Source organism: Peromyscus eremicus, chromosome 1 (genome assembly GCF_949786415.1).
Source record: "Peromyscus eremicus chromosome 1, PerEre_H2_v1, whole genome shotgun sequence".
In the NCBI taxonomy this organism is placed as follows: Eukaryota; Metazoa; Chordata; class Mammalia; order Rodentia; family Cricetidae; genus Peromyscus; species Peromyscus eremicus.
In genome coordinates, this window is record NC_081416.1 from 74,849,567 (window position 1) to 74,876,278 (window position 26,712).

At 46.3% G+C, this 26,712-nt stretch overlaps 1 protein-coding gene across 1 annotated transcript; it reads right to left on the reverse strand.

Moving 5' to 3' along the window:
• Positions 1–18,136: 18,136 nt before the first annotated feature.
• Positions 18,137–25,643, reverse strand: Stx4 (syntaxin 4). The gene is made up of 11 exons (XM_059266230.1): positions 25,312–25,643; positions 25,017–25,118; positions 24,839–24,938; positions 24,624–24,698; positions 23,735–23,805; positions 20,239–20,347; positions 20,087–20,163; positions 19,740–19,877; positions 18,619–18,729; positions 18,450–18,548; positions 18,137–18,366 (listed from the first exon to the last, which is right to left on the reverse strand). The coding sequence occupies exons 1-10, from the start codon at positions 25,339–25,341 to the stop codon at positions 18,465–18,467; spliced, it is 897 nt and encodes a 298-aa protein (XP_059122213.1). The 5' UTR covers positions 25,342–25,643; the 3' UTR covers positions 18,137–18,366; positions 18,450–18,464.
• Positions 25,644–26,712: the final 1,069 nt, after the last annotated feature.

The following is a 26,712-nucleotide window of genomic DNA, read 5'->3' on the forward strand; positions in this document are numbered from 1 at the left end:
AGAAGGGTCTTGAAATTCATTGTTTGCCAAAGTGTATTTTGGGTTTCTTGTGAAAGAGCTTTCAGTGGCTGAGTCAGGACAGAGGTACCTGTGCCTCTGAGAATTCTTGGTGATTAGAAGGTGTATTGAAGCATTAGTCCTGCAGTGAACACACCTGTGTAGCTTTGTTCAGCCCACACTCGTGATCGTGAAACCTTTACTGAGTACTTCTATCTTTTTATGGATAGTAAACTGGGCTTAAACGATGATCTTTCCTCAGGGCTGGAGAACTGGCTCCATTTTTAAAGGCTAAGACTTACAATAAAAAAGTACCCAGCTTGTCTCTCCAACTACCTTTAAAAAAAATTTCCCCCTCTCAGGTGTGAGATAACTAAAAAAAGATTATCTTTTCTGTTTATCACAGTAACAAATTAAGAGACTTGCTTGGAGGAAAAGAGATCCCTCTTCACATGAAAACCCATGAACTTCAAAGGGATTAACCTCATTTAAAAAGCGCTGCCTGGGCATGGCGGTGCACATCTTTACTCCCAGCACTCAGGAGGCAGAGGCAGGCAGGGCTCTGAGGCCAGCCTGGTCTACATAGTGTTTTTCAGGACAGCCAGGACTACGTAGAGAAACCCTGTCTCAAAAAAAGGCTAAGACAAGCTAAGACTATATGAAAAAATCATATATATGGCCTAAGCAGCGGGGACATACTATGTACCTGAATGGACGGGGTTGTTATTAAAAGATGTTAATAGACTCCACCACGCAGAGGCAGAGGCAAGGGGATCTCTGTGAGTTCAAGGCCAGCTTGGTCTCCGTTAGGAGTTCCAGGCAGCCAGGGCCACACAGTGACACACACACAGAAAGTTGACAACAGGAGTTTTTATCTTGGTGGTGGAGCACTTACCTGCTCTGTGAGGTCCTGGGTTCTGTCTACACCATTAGGAGGAAGAAGTTGACGTTCCCAATTGAATCTTTAAATTCATTGCCTGTGCAGTTTGGCTAGCACTAAATTGACAGTGTAGCCCAAGCTGACCTCAGACTGGTACTTCGGCTGTAGCTACCCAAGCATGTGCCATCACCCCGTCTGCCTTTCACTTGTAGGAGAAACAGAGCAAAACCGGCTTTCCCTCTCTGGGCTTTGCCACCATTTCTTTGACTTCGTGCTGCCAGCTGGTTGTCAGCGCAGTGAAACCAACTTGGGGGCAGATTATTTTGCCGTTTCCCCAGAGTTATGGAATTGTATCAAACCTGGGGCTGGTCACTGTGCACACTGTGTAGCCGGCCTGTGAAGTTCACCACAATCTCCCAGTGCCATGATCATCAGGGTTTTCAGTATGGCTGTCACAACTGGGAAATGGAAGGTGACTTTGGCACATGGCTTGCTGCTGGCCTGATATTTGCCTGTATTTGGCACATGGCTTGCTGCTGGCCTGGTATTTCCTGTATTTGGCACGTGGCTTGCTGCTGGCCTGATATTTGCCTGTATTTGGCATTATTGGCGGTTTTGAAAGCATCCAACAGCACATTAATTGTGCCGTTATGGTGTATAGAAAGAGGATTTTTTTTTTTTTTTTTTTTTTTTTTTTTTGAGATAGGGTTTCTCTGTGTAGTTTTGGTTCTTGTCCTGGATCTCGCTCTGTAGACCAGGCTGGCCTCAAACTCACAGAGATCCACCTGGCTCTGCCTCCTGAGTGCTGGGATTAAAGGCATGTGCCACCACCACCCAGCCCCAAAGGATTTTTAAATCCAGTCTGAAAATCCAAAGCTCATATGGAACATAATAAGTACTTGCTCTACTACTGAGCTACACCTCCAGCCCAAGATACTTAAAAGAAAAAAGAGAGAGAGAGGGGTGTGATATGTTTGATACTAAAAACCAAAGCATTAGAATAAAAAATACATGATTGGTACAAAAATAGAAGTCAACCAGAAGAGTAAGAGAGGGTCCAGAGACAGCCATGGTGTATCTGTGAACTTACTAGTATTTGTCTGAAGTTTTGCGGTACTGATGATTGAACCAGAGCCGCCGGCAGGCTGGACAAACCCTTTATCACTGAGCAGCCATCTCTAGCCCTTGATCATTGGCATTTTGAGACAGACTCACGAAGTTGACGAGACTTCAGCCTGCTGAGCAACTGAGACAGACTTCTACCACCAAGCCCGACACATTTCACTTATTCATTCCTTTGTTGTAATTGTTTTGCTTTGCTTTTTTGAGACAGTCTTGCTGTATAGCCCAGACTGGCCCTTGATCTTATGATGTTTTCATTCAGCATCTAAAGTGCTGGGATTACTACCAGTTTTTGTGAAATTTTTTTTAATGACAAATGTGATTGTTTACATCACTGGGGAAAAGATAGACTAGTATATAGCATTCCTTGACAGATGTCTAGATGAGGCCGTGAATTTTATCTTCATCAGCACATGGGCATACATGCATACATAAACACACACAGGGAAGGTACCCAGAAAATGAGTTATCCAGGGGTAGCCCATATGCCTATAAACCTAGCACTTGGAAGGTAGAAGCAGAAGATCAAGATTTAAAGGCCAGCCTTGGCTACATGGCAGATTTGAAAGGGGTCTAAAGTGAAATGAGACTGTTTCAAAACAAAACAAACAAAACCACCTGTTACACAGAGAAACACTGTCAAAAAAAAAAAAAAAAAAAAACCAACAAGGTGAGGATAAGATTTGCAGACAGAATTGTGGAGTGTGGCAGGGCGGAAGCCATTAGTATGCTCCCCTTTAGGGTCAAGTTACACAAGTCTTCAAATTTTCACAGAAAACTTCTTTTTAAAAAATTTACATTTAGCTGGGCAGTGGTGGCACGCGACTTTAATCCCAGCACACTCGCAGGGATCTCTGAGTTCGAGCCAGCCTGGTCTACAGAGCGAGTTCCAGGACGGCCAGGGCTGCACAGAGAAATCCTGTCTCAAAAAAAAAAAAAGAAAAAAATTGCAATTATACTTGTTTTGTGTGTGTGCATATGTATGTGTGTGGCTACATGTGTGCCATGGTGCATGTATGTAGTCAGAGGACAGCTGGGGGGTCAGTTCTCTTCTTTCACCATTTGGGACCTAGGGATGGGACTCAGGTTGTCAGGATTGACAGCAGGCACCCTTGCCTGCCTAGCAGGCTGCTGAAGAAGATTCTTAGGTCATACATTATACCCACTAGGGCCTCCATTTCCATTGGTAGCTGTAGAAAGGCCAAAGTGAGCTAGAACTCCCTTCCTAAGCTCTGTTTTCTTTTCCTCCTTTTTTGAGAGAGTCTTACCATAGGAAACCTTTTTTTTTTTTTTAAAGACAGTTTCTCCCTGTGTTAGCCCAGACTAGCCTTGGACTTGAGGTGATTCTCCTGCCTCAGCCTCCTGAGTGCTGAGATTACAACCATGCACCACCACACGGGATTCTGTGCTCTTGTTGTAAGAGTTGAGGACCACCACATTGGCGATGTGGGAAGTAACCAGGATACAGTTCATGTGTTAGTCATCGGGGACATTGCAGCAAGCAGCTGTAGTTCAGGAATGGTAAACCAGGGAGTGAGCCCCAGGAGAAACAGCAGAGTCTCAATGGCAGATAGCAGAAGCATGCCCAGGCTGTCAGTATTTATAGGGAAATCTTTTGGGTTTGTGAGATGGTTCAGCCAGTAAAATGTATTTGCCACCAACCTTGACAACCCAAGTTCAATAGTCAAGACCTGCATGATGGAAGAGAGAACTGATCTTAGACGTTCTGACCTCTAACAAGCGATGTGGTACACACACACACACACACACACACACACACACACACACACTCCTAAACTTCTAAAATGGAGGGAGTTCTTTAGAGTTCAGTGGTAGAGCATTTGCTTAGCTCTTAATGAGGACTTTGGTATCATAAAAATAAGTTAGGTGGCCGTGAGGGGAGCAGGGGTCATGGGTCTTTAATGCCAGTACTTGGGAGGCAGAAGCAGGTGGACATCGAGATGGCTCATAGAGTAAAGGCACTTGCCGCCAAGGCTGATGACCTGAGTTCCATCACTGGGACCTACATTGTCAAAGCAGAGAATTCACTACAGAAAGTCACCCTCTTGACCTTCCATGTGCTCTGGCACAAATGCACAGACACACATGACCGCATACACACATGAACACACAAAACAGTCATAAAGTTTATAGTTTATTACAAACTTTCTGTTTTTAATTTTTATTTTAATTACATGTTTGGATGTGGGTTATATGCATGTCAGAGCAGGTGTTCACAGAGGATCCCCTGGAGCTGGAGTTATAAGCAATTGTGAGCCCCTGATATGGCAGCAAGTTCTTATGAGTGGAGCTATTCCTCCAGCCACCGCAAATGTATTTTCACAAGCTTTGTATGTTTTTATAGCTAGAAACCCTTAGACTTAAGATACCTGGCCCATTTAATTTCTGTAAATGGATTGAGGCAGGTGATTCAACTTCATTCTTTTGCCTATGAATTCTCAGTTGTTTCAGAAGCATCTGTTGAAAAGCCCATTCTTTGTCTATTGAATTGTCTTGGCCTTCTTAAAAAAAAATTTAAAAAAAACAATAAACTAACTGTAAATATGAGGGGTTTTGTTTGGGTTTTAGCTGGGGATCAAACCCAAGGCCTGGTATGTGCTGGGCAAATGCTCCACATCTTCAGCTTCATGTCTGCCATGATGCCAGAACCACACTATTTTAACTATTGTAGGATTTTTTTTAAAAGAGATTTCTTTATTTCTAAGTATTTTGACTGCATGAATGTCTGTGCACCAGGAGAAGGTGTTGGATCTCCTAGAACGGGCGTTATGGATCGTTATGAATGACTATGTGGGTACTGGGAACTGAACCCTAAATCTCTGCAATAGCAATAAGTGCTCTTAACTGTTCTCCAGCCCCCTGATTAGTACAGTTTTGGAGGAACTTCAAATCAGGGCTTACGAAACTTCCAACTTGTTTATTTTATTTTTTTATTTTTTTATTCTCCAAACTTGTTTTATTTCAAGATTTTTTTTTTTCCTGGTCTTACAATTCCATTTTAATTTTTTTTTTTTTTTTTTTTTTGGTTTTTCGAGACAGGGTTTCTCTGTGTAGCTTTGTGCCATTCCTGGAACTCACTCTGTAGACCAGGCTGGCCTTGAACTCACAGAGATCCGCCTGGCTCTGCCTCCTGAGTGCTGGGATTAAAGGCGTGCGCCACCACCGCCTGGCCCATTTTAATTATTTTACTTCGTGGTTTTTGAGATTGGGTTTGAGAGCTGCATGTTGGCCCCAAATTCACTATGTAGCCCTTGCTGGCTTTAACCCTTCATTCTCCTGCCTCAGCCTCCTGAGTGCTGCAATTACAGATGTATGTCATCACACTCAACTCTATTTGGATTTTTGGATCAGACTGTCAGATTTTCCTGCCAAGAAATTTAAAAAGCTAGTTTAGGTTTTGGTAGTTGTATTGAATCAGTTGATCCATTTGTGGCATATTAACAATATTAAATTTTCTGACCTGTGAGCATGAGATTTAAATTTAATTAGATATTTATTTTGATTTCTAAAGTTTTTGTTTGTTTAGGGGAGTTGGTTTTCTGAGACAGGGTTTCTCTGTGTGGTCCTGAAACTCACTCTGTAGACAAGGCTGGCCTTGAACCCAGAGATCCGCCTGCCTCTGCCTCCCAAGTGCTAGGATTAAAGGTGTGCACCACTACCACCTGGCCTTAAAGATTTATTTTATTGTGTGCATGGGTATTTTGTTGGGATGTATATCTGTGCACCATATGCATGCAATGCCCCAAGAGGTGTCGGATTCCCTGAACTGGAGTTACAGACAGGTGTGAGTTGTTATGCTGTTATGTCACCCAGGAAACAAGTCCAGGTCCTATGGAACAGCAGCCAGTATGCTCTTAACCTCTGGGCCACCTCTCCAGTCCCACCTTAGATCCTTAATTTCTTCCAACAGTATTTTTTCACTTTATCTCTAAATCTTACACTTCAGTTATTAAACATATCAAATTATTCTTTTTGTTGCTATTACAAATGAATTTTTTCCCCTTCATTACATTTAGTTTCTTTTTGAAACTGGGTCTAGCCTTGGAACTCCTTATCCTTCTGCTTCTCAGGTGCTAGAATTACAGGCCAGCCACTGCAGCAGGCTTAAGTGGATCGTTTTATCTCTTCACTTTTGGATTGTTCCTTGTTAGCGATACAGTGCTTTGATATAATGAGGAAGTCTCCCCTTTTACTCCTATTGTGCTGGGCTTTTTTTTTTTTTAAAGAGGTTTCATGGGATCTTGGTTGGCTTGGAATTCAGTACACAACCAAGAATGACCTTGAACTTCTGATCCTCCTGCCTCCACTTCCTGAGTGTTGGAATTACTGGTTTATTTGGTGCTTGGGACCAAACACAGGCCTTTGTTTGGGCTAACAAGCACTCTACCAACTAAGTTACATCTCCAGTCTCTAATTAAGATTTTTTTTTATATGAAAGCAAGTTTTATTTTATCAAATGTATTTTCTGTGTCTATTGAGATTATTCTATGGCTTTTGTTCTTTGTTAATAATCTGTATTATTTGACTTCTGGATAGTAAACCAAGCTTGTATTCCTGGGATAAATCCCACTTGGTCATGTCATATAATCCTTTTTCACATGATGTTGGATTAGATTTGCTTTGCAAATATTTTATTGGAGACTTCTGTGTCTGTATTCCTTAAGGTTTTGTTTGTTTGTTGTGGTTTTGTTTTTTTTTTTTAAGATTTATTGATTTTAGTTCAAGGCCAGCCTGGTCTACAAAATGAGTTCCAGGATAGCCAGGGCTATAATAGAAAAACCCTCAACAACAACAAAAAAGCCAGGCAGGGGTGGTTCACGCCTTTAATCCCAGCACTTGGGAGGCAGAGGCAGGTGGATCTCTGTGAGTTCGAGGCCAGCCTGGTCTACAGAGTAAGTTCCAGGACAGTCTGGACTGTTACACAGAGAAACCCTGTCTCAAAAAACAAACAAACAAAGACTTATTCATTTTATATTCAAATGTTTGGCCTGTATATGTGTGTGTGCACCAGGTGTGAGCTTGGTGCCTGCAGAGGTCAGAAGAGGGCATTGCATACCCAGGAATTGGAGTCACAGATTTTTGTGAGCCACCATGTGGGTGCTGGGAAATGAGCCCAGGTTCTCTACAAGAGCAGTAAATGCTGTTAACTGCTGAACCATCTCTCTAGTCCAAGATTGTTTTCCCCTTGAGACAGGATCCTGTGTGTCCCAGGCAGGCCTCAAACTACCTAAGCAGCCAAGGATGACTGAGCTTCCTCTTTGTACTTCCTGAGTGCTGTGCTTAGAGGTGTGTCTTACTATAGCCACTTTATGTGGTGCTGAATCAAACCCAGAGCTTTGTGCTGGCTACACAAGTCCTCCACCAGCTGAGCTACACTTCCAGCCCCTTCCTAAAAACATCAATCTGCCATTTCCCTGGATGTCTTTGTTCAGTTTTATTTTCAGAGTAATGTCTATAAATCTTTTTGTTTCTTTGTTTTTGTTTTTAATTTTTGATACAGGGTCTGTCTACATAGCCCCAGCTGTCCTGGAACTCACTGTGTAGACCAGGCTGGCCTCAAATGCCTCTGCTCCTGAGGGCTGTGATTGAAGGCATGGGCCATCACACCTGCAGTAATATCTAGAAGTCTTGACCTCTGTCCCTCACTAGTCCTCTAATTTCCCTTACCTCCCAGTTTCCTGCCAGGTCTTGTATAGCTGGTGAATGCAGATTCATAGGCTCTGGCGCTAAGACAAAAGCTGGATTCAGCTTTCCATCTGCGGACTGTGGTCATCATCCCCTCTGAATAAACAGGCTCACCGTGGGCTCAGTTCCCAGGAAAGTAAGGGGTGGTGGGAGAGGGAAGAAAGGGAAAGAGGGGGGAAGTGTAGTGTAAATTCTAATTAGTCTTAATAATAAAAACCTGGAGTGAGATATCCGGGTGAAAGCTGAAAGATCAGAAAATCAGAGCAGCCAGCCACTAGAGAGACTTTTACCTCTAGGAATCCCCAGACTGAAAGGGTAGAGCTCCTGTTTCCACCCTGCCTTATCACTTCTTTTCTCCGCCCAGCCATATCACTTCCTTTTCCTCCTCCCAAATGCTGGGATCAAAAGCATGAGATCCCAAGTGCTGAGATTAAAGATGTATTCCACCACTGCCTGGCATCTAGTGACTAGCTCTGCACTCTGACCTCCAGGCAAGCTTTTTTTGTCAGAGCACAAACAAAATGTCACCACATTTCCCCTTTTTTGTCTAAAATAAAAGAGAATGTTATAACTAATATGAGAAAAACTATATACAATAAGTACAATAACTACATACAATATATACATGTAATAAATACATCAACAGTGTCTAGTCCATTAACAATTGACAAATTCAGAGAAAATACTTTATATCTATCCTATCTTGATGAGTCTAAAACATTGTACCTAATTCATTTTCTATTCTAACTTGCATTACCAAAATTATCTTTTAATCTCTCTCAACCCTATACACTTTATACCTCTTTAGTGAATTTCTTTTCTGAATCTGATAACAAGGAAAACTATAACTACAAAATCTTCAACTCCATCAGAGACCTGAGAAGGAAATAATATTACCTGAGTAAGCAGGAAGTGCAAGCAAGTGACTTCCAGAAAATATGAGAAATGACAGAAACAGCTGACTGCCTAGACAAGTTTCCTCTGCAATGTTGTGGCATCCATCTTTGGCCTACAGGTCTAGCATACCTGACAGACTTATATGTGAAGCAGGATTTTCTGAAGGGCCTTCCTACCTTGTCTTGGCAAAGTTTGGCAGTCCTTTGTTTTGTGTCCTGCTTATTCCATTTGGACAGCATTCTGTCAGCAGTCAAGGGAAGGACATTTTCTTGCCCAGTGGCTAACTTTTGCCACGAAGAAAGTAAATTCCATATGGTATTTCTTTAATGCCCATCATCTTCTCCAAAGTAGGTTGTTGCTGCCAGGAGCAGACATGTCTCACTGTCATAAAAAAAAAAAAAAGAACCTATGTTATTAAAATATCTTACATGTCATATTCTATAGATCTCTGAAGTGTTTGAAGACCACCTGTCTACCTAAAATATATCTGTTTGACCTTGAAAACATACCTAACATGACTAAACGTTTAATTGCAATAGGTGATTAACTACTAACCTGCATTTCTTTATTATCCTAAACAGTTTGTAACAATAACTTTCAAGGACTAGCAATTTGCACTACATTGTTAAATGAGATGTATAGGTACAATACCTTGAACAAAATTAGCAATATATGTACAGCATGTTCTAACAAAAATAATCTCAACTTCATATCAATATACAAAGATCCATAACAATGTAAAATATTTAAAACAAGTAGTTGCTTTTTAAAAGTAGATTCAATGTCCTACCCTTTTTTCCTACCATATCTATATCCCCCCTTTTTCTTTTCAGAGTAGATTCAATATTCTATTCTTTATCCTATCATTTCTATATCCCCCTGAATCTAATCTCCTTTGTTCAGCTTTTTTTCCTGACCATTACGAATAACAACTTGTAACCAATTCCCCTAAACAATGACAAATATCTATAACCCATTAAACGACCAAAATCCACCCATCCCACCTCTTGGGAATGTGGGCATCGTGTTCTTAAATTTACTTCCTACTGTCTGGGGGTGATGTCATCTTTAGGGGATCGTGAAAAGAAAAGTTTGGGTTAATTGTCAAGTCCTTGGAGAGCTAGATGTAACATTTGTTGTCCAATCTCTGTGTAATGGGAAATGTCTCAAGTCCTGGCTAGAGTGGTCTGTGAGGCTGGATCATCTCAGCTAGCCACCTTGAAATTGTCCTGAGCACTTTGTAGTCCAAAGCTGATCACTGAGTGGTGCTTGTCAGCTTAGTGGCATTATCATAATCCTGGTGGAATCGTCGTTGTGGGGCCCCATCCTCCTTTTGGAGACTTCAAAGGTTAGGCATGGTCATGGTTCACAGCAGAAAACTTAAACATTTTAAATGTCATATTCAGATTTCAAAGAAGTAAAAGGATCAATATTTGTTATGTACATCCAGAGTACAAAAATTTAATTCCTAATTTCCTGATAGAGTCTCAAACCTGAAATCATGTGCAGGAAGCTAGATGAAACCTTTTTCTAGAATTAGTTAGACCACTGATATGGTCTATATGACCATTGATATGATGACAAAAAGTTAAATATATATATTAACTTTATAAATTTTGAGATAATATTTATACCTTAAGAAAAGCTTTAGCTGGGCAGCAGTGGCACACACCTTTAATCCCAGCACTCGGGAGGCAGAGCCAGGTGGATCTCTGTAAGTTCGAGTCCAGCCTGGTCTACAGAACCAGATCCAGGACGGGCACCAAAACTACACGGAGAAACCCTGTCTCAAAAACAAAAACAAAAGAGAAAAGAAAAGCTTTAAAGAGTGAAAATAAAACCAAAGGATCATGAGATTAGAAGCAATAAAATAGTCCCTAAATTTTTGTTTTTCTTCTGTTCCATATCAGGTGGCTCTTCTGACATGAGACAGAGATTTTTGATTTTCCTTTAACAACATGCTTGGGTTTAGAGGAGAGAGTCATACTCCAACTCCAAAGCCAGCTTTAATGTTCAATTGAACTGGGACTACAAAAAGACCATTTGTGTTATGTGTCTGTAGAGAAGAGCAGAAACAAACATTTGGGAAGATTTATGAAATTGTATCCTGTTGGATATGTGATATACCAATAGGCCAATTTATTCTTTTTCTTGGGACATTTTTTTCTGGATGATTTGTCCTTTTCTTCAGATGTCTCATTTGTCCAGTGGTCTTCAGATTCCTCAGCTAGCTACCTTCATTCTCCTGGAAAGACAAAGCCAAAACCCTTCCCCAACCCTAATTTTGGGGTTCCCTTATAGCAAGTTATATCTGATCAAATGAAAAACATTTGTTAGCCTTATAAGTTAGTTTAAATTGGATGGTCACGCTGGTTGATGAACTATCTATCACCTCTTCTAATTAAGAGATCTCTCTTGTTCAAATCGAACCTTTATCAGTTTTGATGGTATCCACAGCTTTTCTTCTCCTAAGGAAACAAAAGGGAGAGAGGAGGGAGGGAGGGGGGGCAGGGAGAGAGGGGAAAGGAAAATGGGAGGGGGGGGAGGAAAGGCCGGTGTGTGCACACCTGTGACCTGGGCATTGGAAGATGGAGGCAGGAGTCTCAGGGCAAGCACAGAAAGAAGATGGCTTCCTCAGGGGAGGGGAGTGCTTCAGACTAGGGCTAAGGCTGAAGCAGGGGGCAGCGACATTCTGGACCCAGCTGAGGCGCTGTGGAGACAGTCAGTTCTGGACTGCTGACAGCGCATTGGCAACAGAAGCCTCTGTCCTGGGTCAGCCTTCTTTTTGGTCTCTCTGCTGTCTCATCTCCCACCTGTCCCCATCAAGCCGACTCCAGCCACAACAGCCTTATCAGGTTCATGTGCATATGTGTGCACATGTGTGTGGAAGCCAGAAGTCAACATGAGGGGCTTTCCTCAATTGTTTCTCTGTCTTACTAGTTTATTGTCTTTTTTGTCTTGTCTTGCTTTGTTTTTTGGAGACAGGGTCTCACTACATAGCCCTGGCTGGCCGGGAGCTCACTATGTAGACCAGGATAGCACCAAACTCACAGCGACCTGCTTCTGTCTCCCACGTGCTGGGATTAAAGGCATGAGCCCCCATCCTCAGCAGAACCTTATTTTTGAAGACATGCTCTTACTGAACATGGAACTCATGAATTTGGCCAGACTGGCTGCCAGCAAGCCCTAGAGATGCCCCTGACCTTCCCAGGCTGCTGTGCCCATCTCTCACACGGGTGTTAGCTATTCAAGTTCAGGTTTGCTTCTGCAGCAAACACTACCAGCAGAACCATCTTCCTAGCCCATATTGGGGTTTGTTTTTTTGAAACAGGGTCCTGCTACGTAACCCAGGCTGATTTCAAACTTGAAATTCTTCTGCTCCAGCCTGCTGAGTGCTAGGATTACAACTCTGAGTGACAAACCCCAGCTGCTGACTCTTCATTCTGCCTTAGTCTTCCATTGCTAGATGGAGAGATTTCCCTGTTATTTGTGTGATTACATTGGGCTCAGCCGCATAACCCAATTTTAACCTTCATCTTAGTGACTCTAGTTACACCTGCAGTCCCTTTTGCCAGCCATATGTGATGATAGACACCTGTAGTAATCACAGCTCCTTAGCACTGAGAGGCAGGGGCCCGAAAGTCAAGCACCAGCCTGGGATACCCAGTGAGACCTAGTCATTGATCAGTCACTGGGTCTATAGCTCAGCAGTAGAGTGTCATTTCCTGGCATTTACAAGGTCCTGAGTTCAATCCCCCAAACTGAAACAAAACAAAACAAACACACTAAGCACCTTTCGCCCTGTAAAGGAATATATTCATAGATATCAGGGCATGGAATATTCAGGGGGCTGTTACTTTCCTAGCACATCTCTCCTTCTGGCCTTCAGAGATCTATGTCTGTCTCACATGCAAAAAGACATTTCCCAAAATTCTAACCCTGTCAAACTCCAAAAAAGTCTCATTCTGAAGTCTCAAATTTTATCAATCATCGAAATCAGATGCAGGTCACATTGTGGGTATAGTCTGCTCTGAAACATAATTGCTCAGCTGTGGACCTGTGAGACTAAAGAAGGGCTGAGATGTGGCTCAGTGGTACAGTGCTTACCCAGCTTGTATGACGACCTCGGTTATTCCCAGCACTGCTCACCCCCTAATGGGGAGCTACAGACACCTGGGCAGACGGAAGGGGAAAGGGAGCCACCCACTTGAAGCAGTGTACAAATCCACTTGGAAGACGGCAGAGATGACTCAGAATTTAAGAGTATCACTGCTCTTGCAGAGGATCTGGGTTTGGTTCCCAGAACCCATATCAGGTAGTTCACAACTGCCTGTAACTCCAGACCCAGAGGATCCAATGCCTCTGGCATCCTTGGGTTCAACACACATATACATAAATTAAAATAAACAAACATTTAAAACATTTTTAAAATCTACCTAGTGTGGTGGCACTCAACTTTAATCTTAGCATGTGGGAGGCAGAGGCAAACAGATCTCTCTGAATTCGAGGCCAGCCTGGTCTATATAGTGAGTTCCAGCTCAGCTGGGGCTACAAAGAAAGACCCTGTCTCCAAACACAAATAAACCAACAAAACTCCACCTTGAGAAATTCTCCTAGGTTTTCAGACTAGAAATAATCCTTCATGGTTTTGTTCTGCCCTCTGGGTGTCAGTACCAACCTGGGTATTAGTCATCTTTCTTAAAATGGCTCCTGTGAGAACCTACTAGAACAGCTATCTCCAGCATCCTGCCAATTTTACTGTATTATGTTGTTTATTTACTTTTTTTTTTTTTTTAAGACAGGGCATCACTATGTAGCCCTGGCTAGCCTGGAACTTGCAATGTAGAACAGAAAGATCAGCCCGCCCCTGCCTCCCCACGTCTTGATATGTGGCCCAGGCTGGAATCAAACGCCCCATCTTTTTGCCTTGGCCTCCCTCTCCTCCACAAGGTAAGAGCTTTCTGCCATCCTCTTTTTCATAACGCCTATCTTAACAATTTATTCACCTGACGTCTCCACTAACAGACACTGTGTATAAAGCAGAGACCTCACCTTTATTTCTAAAACAATGTCTGGAACATAAATCGTGCTCAATAAATACTTTGTGAATAAATTGAGTTAAACGTAAAATAGGAAGTATGGCACTGGCACACACACACACACACACACACACACACTCATATGTTCTTACCCTAATCACTGGAATCTGCTAAGGTTAATTTATATGGCAGAAGCCTTGGAAGATGTGAAAATTTACAGACTCAGCTGAGAGAGTCTGCTCTACAATTATCATCTGTGGACCTGTGCAACCGAAGAGGGCTGGCGATGTAGCCTGATTGTCTGGTGGGTTCTATGCAATCACGAAGGCATTTATTTTTGTTTGCTTTTTGAGACGGGATTTCCCTGTGTAGCCCTGGCTGTCCTGGAACTTGCTCTGTAGGCTGGCCTCAGAGATTCGCTGCCTCTGCCTCCCGAGTGCTGGGATTAAAGGTGTGTGCCACCACACCAGGCCCTACAAAGGTATTTCTAAGAGAGACAAAGAAGTTACTGCTCGAAACTGGCAGTGACAGACTGATGTGCTTGCAAGTGGAAGATGGTCCACCAGCCATGGGAGACAAGCGACAATTGGACCTGAGAAGGGAACAGAGCCACCGGCAGAAAGCACACCCTGCCTTGGCTGAGTGACACTGGCTTTGGACTTCTCACCTCCAGAACCGTAAAATAGTCAATGTGGGCTGTAAGCCTCTAAGTGTGATAATTTGATGAGTAATAGAAAGCACGTGCTTGCAATCCCAGCACCAAGGAGGCTAAGCTAAGAGAACTGGCATAAGTTTGAGATCAACCTGGGCTACACGTTCCATGGGACAGCAGTGACACCTAGAATTCTCTATAAAAATGTTTCTTCTCTAGTTGTGACTGTAGGCAGCTAAGTCTACCAAGTTTTGGGAGAACCAATTCATCTGTTAATCTCTTTTTTTTTCCTTTTTTTCTTTTTTCTTTTTCTTTCTTTTTTTTGAGATAGGGTTTCTTTGTGTAGCTTTCTTTGGGGCCTGTCCTGGATCTCACTCTGAAGCCCAGGCTGGCCTTGAACTCACAGAGATCCGCCTGGCTCTGCCTCCCGAGCGCTGGGATTAAAGGTGTGCGCCACCACCACCACCACCACCACCACCACCACCACCACCACCACCCCCACCCCCACCACCACCCCTACTGGCCTGTTAATCTTTCTTTTTTTCCATATCACCTTGATGAACTGAACAGCTTTGTTGAGAATCACTATGAAGGCTTTTTACAAAAGGCATGAACTGGCTGGGTGGTGGTGACGCCGGCCTTTGATCCCAGCACTCAGGAGGCAGAGGCCAGGATCTCTGAGTTTGAGGCCAACTTGGTCTACAGAGAGAGTTCCAGGACAGCCAGGGCTACACAGGGAAACCCTGTCTTGAAAAACAAACAAACAAAAACAAAACAACAAACAAAAGGTATGAATTATACACTTGATATGGCTTTGTCACAAGGATGAATTTTAATAGTTTATGTGTTATGGTATGTGTATATGTGTGTGCATGTTCATCTATGTGTGAGTGAATATAGAGGTCAGAGGACAAGCACCTTCCACCTTGTTTGAGACAAGGTCTCTTGTTTACCAGGCCAGCTGGCTCTGAGGCTCTTGCAGAGAGTCAACTCCCATCTCACCAGAGCTCCACGGGATGGCCTGTGTGCACATACGCTTGATGTGAGTTCTGAGGATTTGATCTCCAGTCTTCAGGCTTACATGGCAAGTGATCTGCCCAGTCCCTGAATTTGTTGCTCACAACCCTCTCAGCTTATCCCCACCCCCACCCTCTTGAGACAGTGTTTCATGTTTCCCAGGCTAGCCTCAAACTGAGGATGACCTTCAGATGACCTCCAGGGCTGCATAGCCAGACCTCACTACCTTTCTCTTTCCTTTTTTGTTTATTGATAGACAGGCTTGAAGCAGAGCCCTGGCTAGCCCGCTGGGACTTGTTATGTAACCCACACTGGCCTGAAACTCAGTGATCCTCCTGTCTTAGCCTTCTGAGTTCTAGGATTACAGGCATACACCACCATACCTGACTGTAAACTATGCTCCATGGATAAAGGTACTTGCCTCCAAGTCTGATGACTTAACGTTTAATGGGACCCCACACTGTGGAAGGAGAGGACTGTATGTAGTCTTTTGAGTTGTGCTCCGACCTCCACACGTGTGTGCACAAAAAAATAATAAAAATTTAAAGACAGACACCCAGCCACATACATGTAGAAGTCCAGATCTCAGTTGGTGTCTAGATCTGTTTGCTCTGAAGGCAGCGTAAGAAATTGGACAAAGGCAGCCAACAGGCCAGAAGTGAGGTGGAGATGGAGGCCTCTGGGACAAAGACGTGAAACAGGGAAGCCTAGAGTCCCCAGAGACAAATACATGTGATGCTCAGGCAAGATCCCCCGAGCCCCGGCTTCCCCATCCAGCAGTCATCTAGTTAGCGTCTGTTCCCGGAACACCGAGGGCTCTTTCCTGTGAAGTCCCCATTCACTCCCCTGCCATTCCTCCACAAGCCCAAGACCTCTGTGGAGCTTTACCTTGTCCCTTACACTCGGTGACTCTACTACTTTTGGGTGTGTCAGGGGACTCATGTGATGCCCCGCACATGACCACTCTATGCTGAGGGGAGGCCTGCTCCCTGGACACCGAACAATCCTGGTGCTTCCCAGGGAAACCTAGGCTGTCTAACCATTGCTGCCCAGTGAGATCAAAGCACATCCCATATACAGACAGCAAGAAGCAGGCAGCCTAAGGCCAACACTCCAGCTGCTGGCTGCCAGCTACCCAGTGAAGACCAGCAGGGGTCCACTTGGCCAATCCCAGTTTCTATCCCTCCCCAGATAGTCAGGAAGCGTACTAGCCTGCCTCTTCTAGCCCTTCATGACTTGGGAGCGGGGCCTGAGCTGTGGTGTCTCGTGGGACTGAAAGCAGGATGGGACTGGGTGGCTAGAAAGTCAAGAACCACTGAATCTAACCAAGCCTGAGGCAGGAGCGGCTTACTCCTGAACCATGTTTCTTCACAAAAAAGCTACATTCTTCTCTGGAAACTAGGCACCTGGAGGGCAAGCTCTTGAAAATTCAGAATCAGGGGCCAGCGAGATGGTTCAGCAGGTAAGAGCACTTGCCACACAAATCTGACAACTTGAGTTTGACCCTGGAACCTACAATGGAGGAAGAGAACCTATCCCTCCAAGTTTAACCTCTGACCTCTGCATGCATGCCTGTGTACATACACACACAAAAAAAAAAAAACAATTTTTTTTTGGACAGGATTTCTCTATGCAGTCTTGGAGCTTGTTATGCAGACCAGGCTGGGCCCAAGCTCATAGAGATCCACTCATCTCTGCCTCCTGAATGCTGGGATTCTTTTTTTCCCCTGAGACAGAGTCCTTCTAAGTAGCTCTGAATAGCTTGGAATGTGCTATGTAGACCAGGCTGGCCTTGAAACAGAATCAGGGTCTTCAACTCATGTGCCTTATTAAAAACAAAACAAAACAAAACAGTCTCCAGGATCCTCTGCCTACTTCCACTGGATAATCCCCATAAATCAGGCAGCTACTGTGGGGGTTATGGGTCAAACACTCCTCTTATAAAAGGCAATGCCCATCTCTGGTCACAGGACCTGGCCTGCTGGTTCCTCTGCCTGGCAACTTCTTCTTTTTTTTTTTTTAGACAGGGTTTCTCTGTGTAGCTTTGCGCCTTTCCTGGATCTTGCTCTGTAGACCAGGCTGGCCTCGAACTCACAAAGATCCGCCTGGCTCTGCCTCCCGAGTGCTGGGATTAAAGGCGTGCGCCACCACCGCCCGGCTGCCTGGCAACTTCTTATGCTGCCTGTCTCTATTATGTTTAACATTCCACATAAATGTCCCCACTGAGAACTAGTCTTCCTGTCTGGTCATGAGTTTCTCAAGATGTCTTTTCCTCTTGGCCTCAGGCATGCCACTGGTACCTCTCACACACACACCTCACCCATGTCCCGGCACTGGACTAGGCAGCCTATTGTTTCAGGGATGTGTATCCCCGCTGTGGGTGCTAGCTCCCCCTGGCCCACCTCAGCCACCCTGTGGACAGAGCCAGCTGTGGTTGGCTTCTACAGAAGTCTGGTCTGCGCCGGGCGGTGGTGGCACACGTCTTTAATCCCAGCACTCGGGAGGCAGAGGCAGGCGGATCTCTGTGAGTTCGAGGCCAGCCTGGGCTATAGAGGGAGATCCAGGAAAGGCACAAAGCTACACAGAGAAACTCTGTCTTGAAAAACCAAAAAAAAAAAAAAAACCAAAAAAAAAAAACAAAACAAAACAAAAAAAAACACCAAAAAAAAAAAAAAAAAACCAAAAAAAAAAAAAAAACCCAGAAGTCTGGTCTGAGCCTGTCTAGACTGGGTCCAGTACCAGCAATGGCCGGAGAGAAGGGAGGACGGATACTTGGAGGCCTGGGCCAGTCTTTCCAGGAACACACAGGCACAGGCGGCGTCAAGCTTTTTTTGTTTTTGTTTTTTTAATTTTTTACAAAACCATGTGTCCCAGACAAACAGGACATTGCAAACTCTCTCCCAGGCATTGTGGTGTGAAGGGGAGGACTCCATGAAGGAGCAGCTGCCAACCCCAGAACCACCATATGCCCCTCTGCACAAGGGCCAGTGTGAGGGTGGGTTCAACTGGAGGCCTGCCCTGCTCCACACATGCTGGGTCTCTGGCTCTCCCAGTGCCTGCAAGGGAAGGAGAAAGAAATGGGTCCGACAGGAGGCAGGCAGCCTGGTGCCAGGGACGGGGCATGCCCACCACATCTCACCAAGAACATGTGGCATTATCCAATGGTTATGGTGATGCCAATGATGACAGCCAGGATGAGGACAGTGACAGAGACACAGATGGCAATCATGACTTTTTTCTGTGGGAGAGGAAGGGTCATGGAGAGTCCCTCTGGAGAGCCCAAGGCTGGGGCAGGAGACGAGGCTTACCTTCCTCGCCTTCTTCTGGTTCTCTAGGGCTATCTTGACATGCTCCTGCCCACGTTCCACATAGTCTGCTGAGCTCAGGATGTTCTTCTCAATACGGTTGATCATCTCCCCCTACTCAGAGAAAGGGATAGTTCGGAGAGGGAGGGATCACCAGGCATGGAGGCCGGGAATAGTTACTGAAATAATCGACATTGTTGTTGTTGTTGTTGTTTTGTTTTTTGAGACAGAGTTTCTCTGTATAGCTCTGGCTGTCCTGGAACTCGATCTGCAAACCAGGCTGGCCTCGAACTCACAGAGATATATCTGCCTCTGCCTGCCGAGTGCTGGGATTAAAGGTGTGAGCCACCACCGCCTGGCCTAGTCAAGACACTCTTGGCAGAAAAAACCTACGCTAACAAAGGTAAGGCAGGGCGAGAGCTGACCAATGTTCAGTGGGAGCATGGTTTCCAGGCCCCACCACCGCCATGTTGGCCCTCCTCTCGCTCCTTTGTCCCATATACCCTCCATTTGCAGTGGAGGCCTGCAGCCACTGCCTCACATGGCTAGTACCTTTTTCATAGACAGTAAACTTTCGTCTGAATGTACCCATTCTTCTAGGCCTGTCTCCATCCCTCTCCCTGCCTCCTCCTGGCAATACCAGCTTTGGTTCTGGTATTCCCACGGGATGAAAGCCCATGACTACCAGCTGCAGCAGAGAACAGCTGCAGCGCTGTGGAGTTCAGCTCAGGAGGTCAGGACAAGGCTGGAAGCTCACCTTGACCTCTACAGCCAGGCCTAAGAGTGCCGTTCCAACCTTCGAGAGACTCAGGTTGGCCCTCCAGGGACAGCTTTCCACAGCTCTAACAGCATGGGGGGGGGGGGGCTTCTTTCACAGGAAGAGAAGTCATGATCAAGGCCATGCCTAGGTGATGGGCAAGCTGGAGGCACAGGTGGGGTGCTATGTGACCATCAGGGTAGACGTGGAGGTGGGTAGAATTTGGCTAAGCATGAAGTGGGGACCACCTGGGAGCATGCCTGAGCTTGGAAGAGCATAAAAGCCCAGGTGAGTGTCTTAAGGGTGGAGCTTAACTCCAGGTCACAGCTAGGGCTTCAGGTTGCACAGGGCTTCCTTGGGCACCCACCTGCATCTCCACCTCGGTTGCTAGAAAAGTGAAGATCTCGTGGAGTTCACGGATACTGCGCTCTAGCTGCTGGATCTCACTGTGTCGTGCTGAGATCTCATTCAGGGCCTGTCGTGTCACCTGTGTGTCCTTCAGTATCTGGAGGGCAGACAGGAATTGGAGAAGATGTCACGGAGACCAGCAGCGGGTCCAAAGTTTCTGCTGAGCTTCTTTCTGGAACAGCCCTCTAACCTATGACCCCAGCATTCTAATTCACTCCCGTCTGGGCCCTGGTCTGCCCTCCATACAAAGAAACCAGGACTCAAAGATGGAAGGCCCACAGAGGGATGCTGGCCGGGGCTACTTACATTGGATACAAACACTTCGCTCTGCCCGCTGTCCAGCATCTGCTCCAGCTCCTCGTCAGACACCATTCCGGCATTGGCTGTAACAGGAAAGGCAAGTTCAGGGCTGATCTGCACACCCAAGCCCGGAGGGCAGGCCGGGTACCCCAACTCACTGATCTTCAGCTGCCTCCGAATGCGCTCCACGTTCTTCTCTCGGTATTCTGACTGCATGGAGTTGCACTTGTTGATGAGCTCGACAAATTGCTGGGACAAGACCCCGTGCTAAGAACAGAAAGTCCAGCGGGGCATCAGCAGGAACCACATGAGGCTCAGCAGACTCCCTCACTCCTCAGCACGAAAACCAAAGGCCTTACCAGGGCCCCCATGATGCCCATGACTCTGCCTCCTCCCACCCACTCCTCAATATGTCCTTCTCTCTCCTTCCTCCCCAGTGGTTTCTTCCTCAACAAAACATGCTCACACCAGCCTTAGCACACGGCCCCTTCTGCCTGCCTAAAATGCCCATCCCAAGCACCTTTAAGTCTTCGATCATTTACTTTTAAATTTTTTATCATTATTTTATGGGGATGGGCATTTTGCCTGCATGTTCATCAGTGTGCATGTGCCTGGTGCCTGTGGAAGCCAGAAGGTGTCAGACCCCTGAAACTGGAGTTAGAGAAGGCTGTGAGCCACCGCGAGGGTGCTCAGAATTGAACCAGGTCCTCTGGAAGGACAGCTGGTACTTTAACTGCTGAGCCAACTCTCTAGCCCCATCCTACTTATTTTTGTTGGTTAGTTGGTTGTGAGACATGGTCTCACATAGCTCAGGCTGGTCTTAAGCTCATTAAGGGTGACCTTGAACTCCTTGACCCTGTCTCTACCTTCCAAGTGCGGTGATCACAGGTGTGCACCATGTCTGGCTTCACCTCTTTTTGAGTTTTTAATTTCGATCTTATTGATTGATTATTATTACTATTATTTGGTTTGAGACAGGGTCCCATGTAGCCCAGGCTGGCCTGCTGTCATCCCAGGGTGGACCAACAGGGAGCTGCATTATGTGGTGGTGGAAATCTAACCTAGGGCCCTGGGCATGCTCGGCAAACACTCTAATAACTGTTTGACACCCCAGCCCTTACTTACTTTTTAAATCTATTTGGGGGTGGGTGGGACTAGGGAGACGGCTGAGCCTGTGGAAATGGTAGTTGTGCAAGCATGACAGCTCACACTTAACGACCCCAGAACCATGTGAAAAGCCAGCTGTGGTGGTGTGCCACTGTGATCCCAGCGTGTCTAAAGTGAGATGGGAGGTGGAGGCAGGAGACGCTTAGTACATCGGGAGACACGGCCAGACCCCACCTCATCGGGAGACATGAACAGACCCCACCTCATGGGCAGACACGGCCAGACCCCACCTCATGGGCAGACACGGCCAGACCGCACCTCGGCAAGGGGAAGAGGCGAGAGCCTATTCCTTTGACCTCAACACGAGTACCGTGGTGTGCGTGTGCATTCACACACACACACACTCACAGAACAAACAAACACATCCTTTTTGTATACTGGTGACTGAAACCAGGGCCTCATGCAGGCTAAGCACAAACTACGACTCAGTTCTGCTCTTCGCCCTCATTTAAATTATACTCCTTCCCTTCCAGCACTTTCCCTCTTTTTATGCTGTTTTGTCCTCTAATACTTCTTAGATTATAAAATAATTTAAGCCTGGTAGAGTGGCCTACACCTTTAATTCCAGCACTGGGTAGGCAGAATCGAGGAGACCTCTGAGTGTGAGGGCAGCCTTACCAGCATAGTGAGTTCCAGGCCAGTGAGATCTATTTAGTGAGACCTTGACTCAAATAAGTAAAAGTTAAAATACTTACTTGGTGACTGTCTTGCCCCACTAGAATGTAAATATCTCAAGGGTAGAATTTTTAGTTTAAAAGCCTGGCACTCAGGCACTTGGTGTGCATTTGTTGAAGGCTTGCTGAATGCCAGCACTGCTGTTTAGATGGCAGATACACTCAAGTGCCTCAGTGGCACCATGCTACTACCATGGAGCAACAGGACCCTCTCACCAATAACCACCACAGATGCCCTCTTGTAAGGAAGGTGTCTTACCCCCTTGTTCCTCTCCTGATTCCTCAAATAACTGTACTCTCCTGAACTCCCGCTCCTGCACCCTTTCAAGATGCTCAAACCTCCTTACATACTCCAATCCTGACCTCCACAAATCCCAACCACTTTTCTTTTTTTTTTTTTTTTTTTTTTAAAGATTTATTTATTTATTATGTATACAGAAGAGGGCGCCAGATCTCATTACAGATGGTTGTGAGCCACCATGTGGTTGCTGGGAATTGAACTCAGGACCTCTGGAAGAGCAGTCGGTGCTCTTAACCTCTGAGCCATCTCTCCAGCCCATGAGCCATCTCTCCAGCCCCCAACCACTTTTCACTGTGCACCCAGAGGGGCCCAGTCAAATCACATCAAATCTCCTCACTAAGAAACTACCTGATGTGACTCCCACTTCACCGCTGCCCCAGAATTCCTTTTTCCTTTTAAAAATGTTTTTAAAAATACATATTTTAGTGCGTTTATCTGTGAGTAGTGCTAGTGTTCGAGGAGGTCGGAGGCCTGCCTCTAGAGCAGGAGTTACAGATGGTTGTGAGTCACCTGATGTGGGTGCTGGGATCAGCTGAACTCAGTTCCTCTTCGGAAGTGATACATGCTGAGCCATCTCTCCAGTCCCTGGATTATACGTTAATATATTTCTCTAGTGTGTGTGCACGGAGGAGGGCATGTGTGCCACGGCAAATATGTAGAAGTCAGAGGACAACTGGCAGGAGTCAGTTCTCTTTCGACCACATAGATCTGGGGCTGAATCGGGTTATAAGGCTCAGAAGCTGACATCGTTACCCACTGACCCACCTGCCAGCCCCTCTTCTCTTGAATTCTTTCTATGGGGCCAAGGATGTCCTTGCTTGCCATTTTTTCTTTTTATTTATTGTTTTTTTTTTTGGTTTTTCAAGACAGGGTTTCTCTGTGCAACAGCTCTGGCTGTCCCGGAACTGACTTTGTAGACCAGGCTGGCCTAAAACTCACAGAGATCCACCTGCCTCTGCCACCACATCTGGCTCTTTTTATTATTATTTTTACTTTATGTGCATTGGTGTTTTGCCTACATGTATGTCTGTGTGAGGGTGTCAGACCCTCTGGAACTTGAGTTACAGACAGTTGTGAGCTGCCATGTGGGTCCTCTGGAAGAGCAGCCAGTGCTTTTAACTGCTGAGCCAGCTCTCCAGCCCCACTCACCATTACTTACTTCTGTCTCTTCTTCCAAGTCCTACATGAGGAATATCTTTGTTCCCTATTCAGTTCAAATTCCCCATTTCAGTTTTGGGAACTCATGGCTCTCACAGCCAGGCTTAAGTCATGCCTGACACAGCAAATTCGCTTTGAATGGAGGAGGCGCGGTGCTAAGACAGATTGAGCATTTTGAGACTGGGATCCTCTACCTCTACCAAATTCTTTCTCTGTTAAGCATAAGCTTCTTCCCATGGAAAATCCTCAGAACAGAGATCCCAGAATCAAGGTCTCTAAGGGCTGCACAGTCACCATTTAGTAACCTAAGAAACACTTGATAAAATGCCCTAGCTCTAGGAAAACAAAACCCACCTGGGTTTTTTTCATTCTTGTGTTGACTGAGTTATAATTCTCATCAGCTTCTTCCTTCTGGGGCTCGATGGCTGTGGGAGAAATACAAGGGTTGATGGAAAGGGGGGGTCTGCCTTGAGACTTGTAAAAACTGGAAGGCCAGCTTATCTCTGTATGGGCTAGCCTGATCTACATATTGAGTCTCAAAAAAGATAATAAAGTTTAAAATATATAATAAAAAATTTTAAATGAATTAAAAAATTGTTTGGGGACCAGAACACAGGGCCACACCTACATTCCAGCTATATCATAAGGAGGTTCTTATCTTCACAGAATTTTTATTACAAAGTGACTTATGAGCAGGGATGTATTTTAGCAGTAACACATAAGGATGAAGGAGGAAGAGGGGGGAGGAGGAGGGGAAAAAGGAACCAGGAGGAGAAAGAAAGAAGAAGGGGGTGAGATCAGCCAGCTGGGCACAGTTGGGGCAGGCCTTTAATTTAATCTGAGCTCTCAAGAGGCAGAGACAGATGGATCTCTGGGAATTCGAGGGCAGCCTGGTCTACATAGGAGGAAGAAGTGGGGGAGGAGGAGGCTAATTCTGAAATTCTAAGAGAAGGTTTTCTTTGTATTACATCAGTGGGTTCCCACAAGTGTGAATAAGCCTCCTCAGAAACTCCTCATCTGTCTGCTCAAAAAACACACTGAATTTAAATTTAAAATAATAATAAAGGAATCTGAGAGGCCAGCATGTGCTATGAAAAGTACCATGGCTTGGATGCCACAGGGCAGAGATCCTAGACCCAGGCATGCTGTGTGACCTGGATTGTGTAGGCAACAACTCCCCCGATATACCAACAAGGCTGAATCACCGGGGATGATCTGGCTGAGGCCCTTGAAGTTCATTCACCTTTTAGCTGTGCCCGGACCTCTCTCCCCAGCTGTTTGATCTCCTCGCGCAGGTTCTGCAGGCCCTGCTTCATGCCTAAACGAGAGAGGGCCAACACTTCCAGACCACAGCCTCTAGCACAAACCAAAACCAAACCCACCCTGGCCATCATCTATGTAAAACTACATCCCCCATAATCCACCGGGCTGGCGTGCGTGAGCCCGGATTTCGCTTACTCTCCTCGGGAAGGGGCGTGGCCAGGATGGTGACCTGCTGTTTCTCCAACTCCCGGACTTTACTCTCCAGTCTGGCCATAGTTTGCCTAATTGTCTGGACCTACGGAGGATCATCAAGGGAACTGAAGACATCAGTGGTACTCTAGTCATCCCTACTCCTCGGTCCTCCGGACCTTACCTTCTGGAAGAACTCATCATCCGGGCTGCCCAGCCGGGCGGTACCTGGGTGCACCACCAGCGCGACTCGAACCTCATCTTCATCGTCCGAGCTGTTATCCCCCTGCCAGGGCCGGAGTCATTGGCACCACTTGCTCGCTGCGGTTGTCGTCCCGCAGGAACCATGGGCTTCCGGGATTTTCCTTCTGGCCATCAGCCACCCATCCCGGACCCCAAACCAGGAGTCCTCGATCCAAGCGCGCCTGCCCGGCCCCGGCTTCTCCTTCCAGCGCGCCCTCCCGGCCCCAGTTTCTCACCTGCCTCAGCTCATGGGTCCTGTCGCGCATGGCGGCCGGAGCGCCCCGTCCCTGGAACTGAGCCCCAAGGGCCTCAAGGTCCTAAGTTTGGAAGTCCTGCACCTCTCTCACACTTGACACCCCCTTCCCCACCCTGCGAACCCCAGCGCCCCCACGAGCCTCCAGAGGTCCCGCCCCTTTCACCATCCACAGTCGCCGGGAAGAACCCGACCATAGGACCCCCCCAAAGTTCTACAGGTTGGAATTCCCTTCTCTTTCCCCCATCCTGCTCCCGCAGCTGCAGCCCCGCCCCTCGGTGGATGATTCCGAGCATGCGCACGAGGTCCTGTCTCTTCCTCGCTAGAGGGAGAGGCGGAGGTCGGAAGCAGTTGCAGCCGAACGGAAGCGAGGCTGCCTGGATCGAGAGCCCGCCCCCCCTCTGTACCGGAACATCTCATATTGGACCTGAAATCTAGTTGCCCAAAGGATTTGGAATGCGTCATTTGCACGCAATCTGAGAGCCTCGTATCTCACATCACCCCATGGCGCCCCCTCATCACGTGACAGATCAGACCCAGCTCCGCGGGCTGCACGCCCGACAGCCAGTCACGTGTTCCGGCGCTGTCAGCGATGTCTCGGACTTCAGTCTCGCGACGTCCCCGATACCCCTGTGTCTGAGCTGTGCCCCTGCAGCTTCTAGGAGGTGGGGAGGGGTACACTGCCCACTCTCAGCCACCTACTGAGGATACCCTTGTAGAATTCACTTTTTGTTTTAATTTTGGGTCGTAGGGCGTGGGCAAACTGAAGGCTTACATTTGGGGGCTGTCAGTATCATGAGACCTTGGAAGTCAGAAAATAATGAGATCCGAGTCTACAGCGTCAGAAGATTGCAGGGATTTGTAGGCAGAGAACCTGGGGGTGGGAAGTGACCTCAGCCAAGGTGGAGCTCCCCCCCCCCCCAACACCCTGCGTCCTCCTGGCACAGCCTCTGACAGGTGGGCGGCCTACGCCCTGCATGAGCGCTGCAGTCCCGCTGAGCTCGCCACCTTCAGAGCAGCAAGATGATTTCAGAGCAGCTCAGACCGGGAAAAATGTATCACCTCCGCAGCCCTGCCTTACGACTGAAGACCGAGGATGACTTGCTTTTCTTTAACGGAATCCCCAGCACCAAATTCAGTGCTTGGCACATAATAGGCCCTCACAGAAGACTTGATCCCAGTATGAGCCCTTCATGTATCTGAAAGTAAAGCCTGTGGCTTCCTGATCTTTAGGCTTCTCTCACTGTGCCATTTTCCCAGCTTTGTCTCTCTGGACATACATTCGCTTGCCATATTTATTGGGCACATACTATGGAACAGACAGTGTTTTAGGGGCTGGTAACACATCAGGGACCAACAGACCAGAACCCCATGCATGCACTTG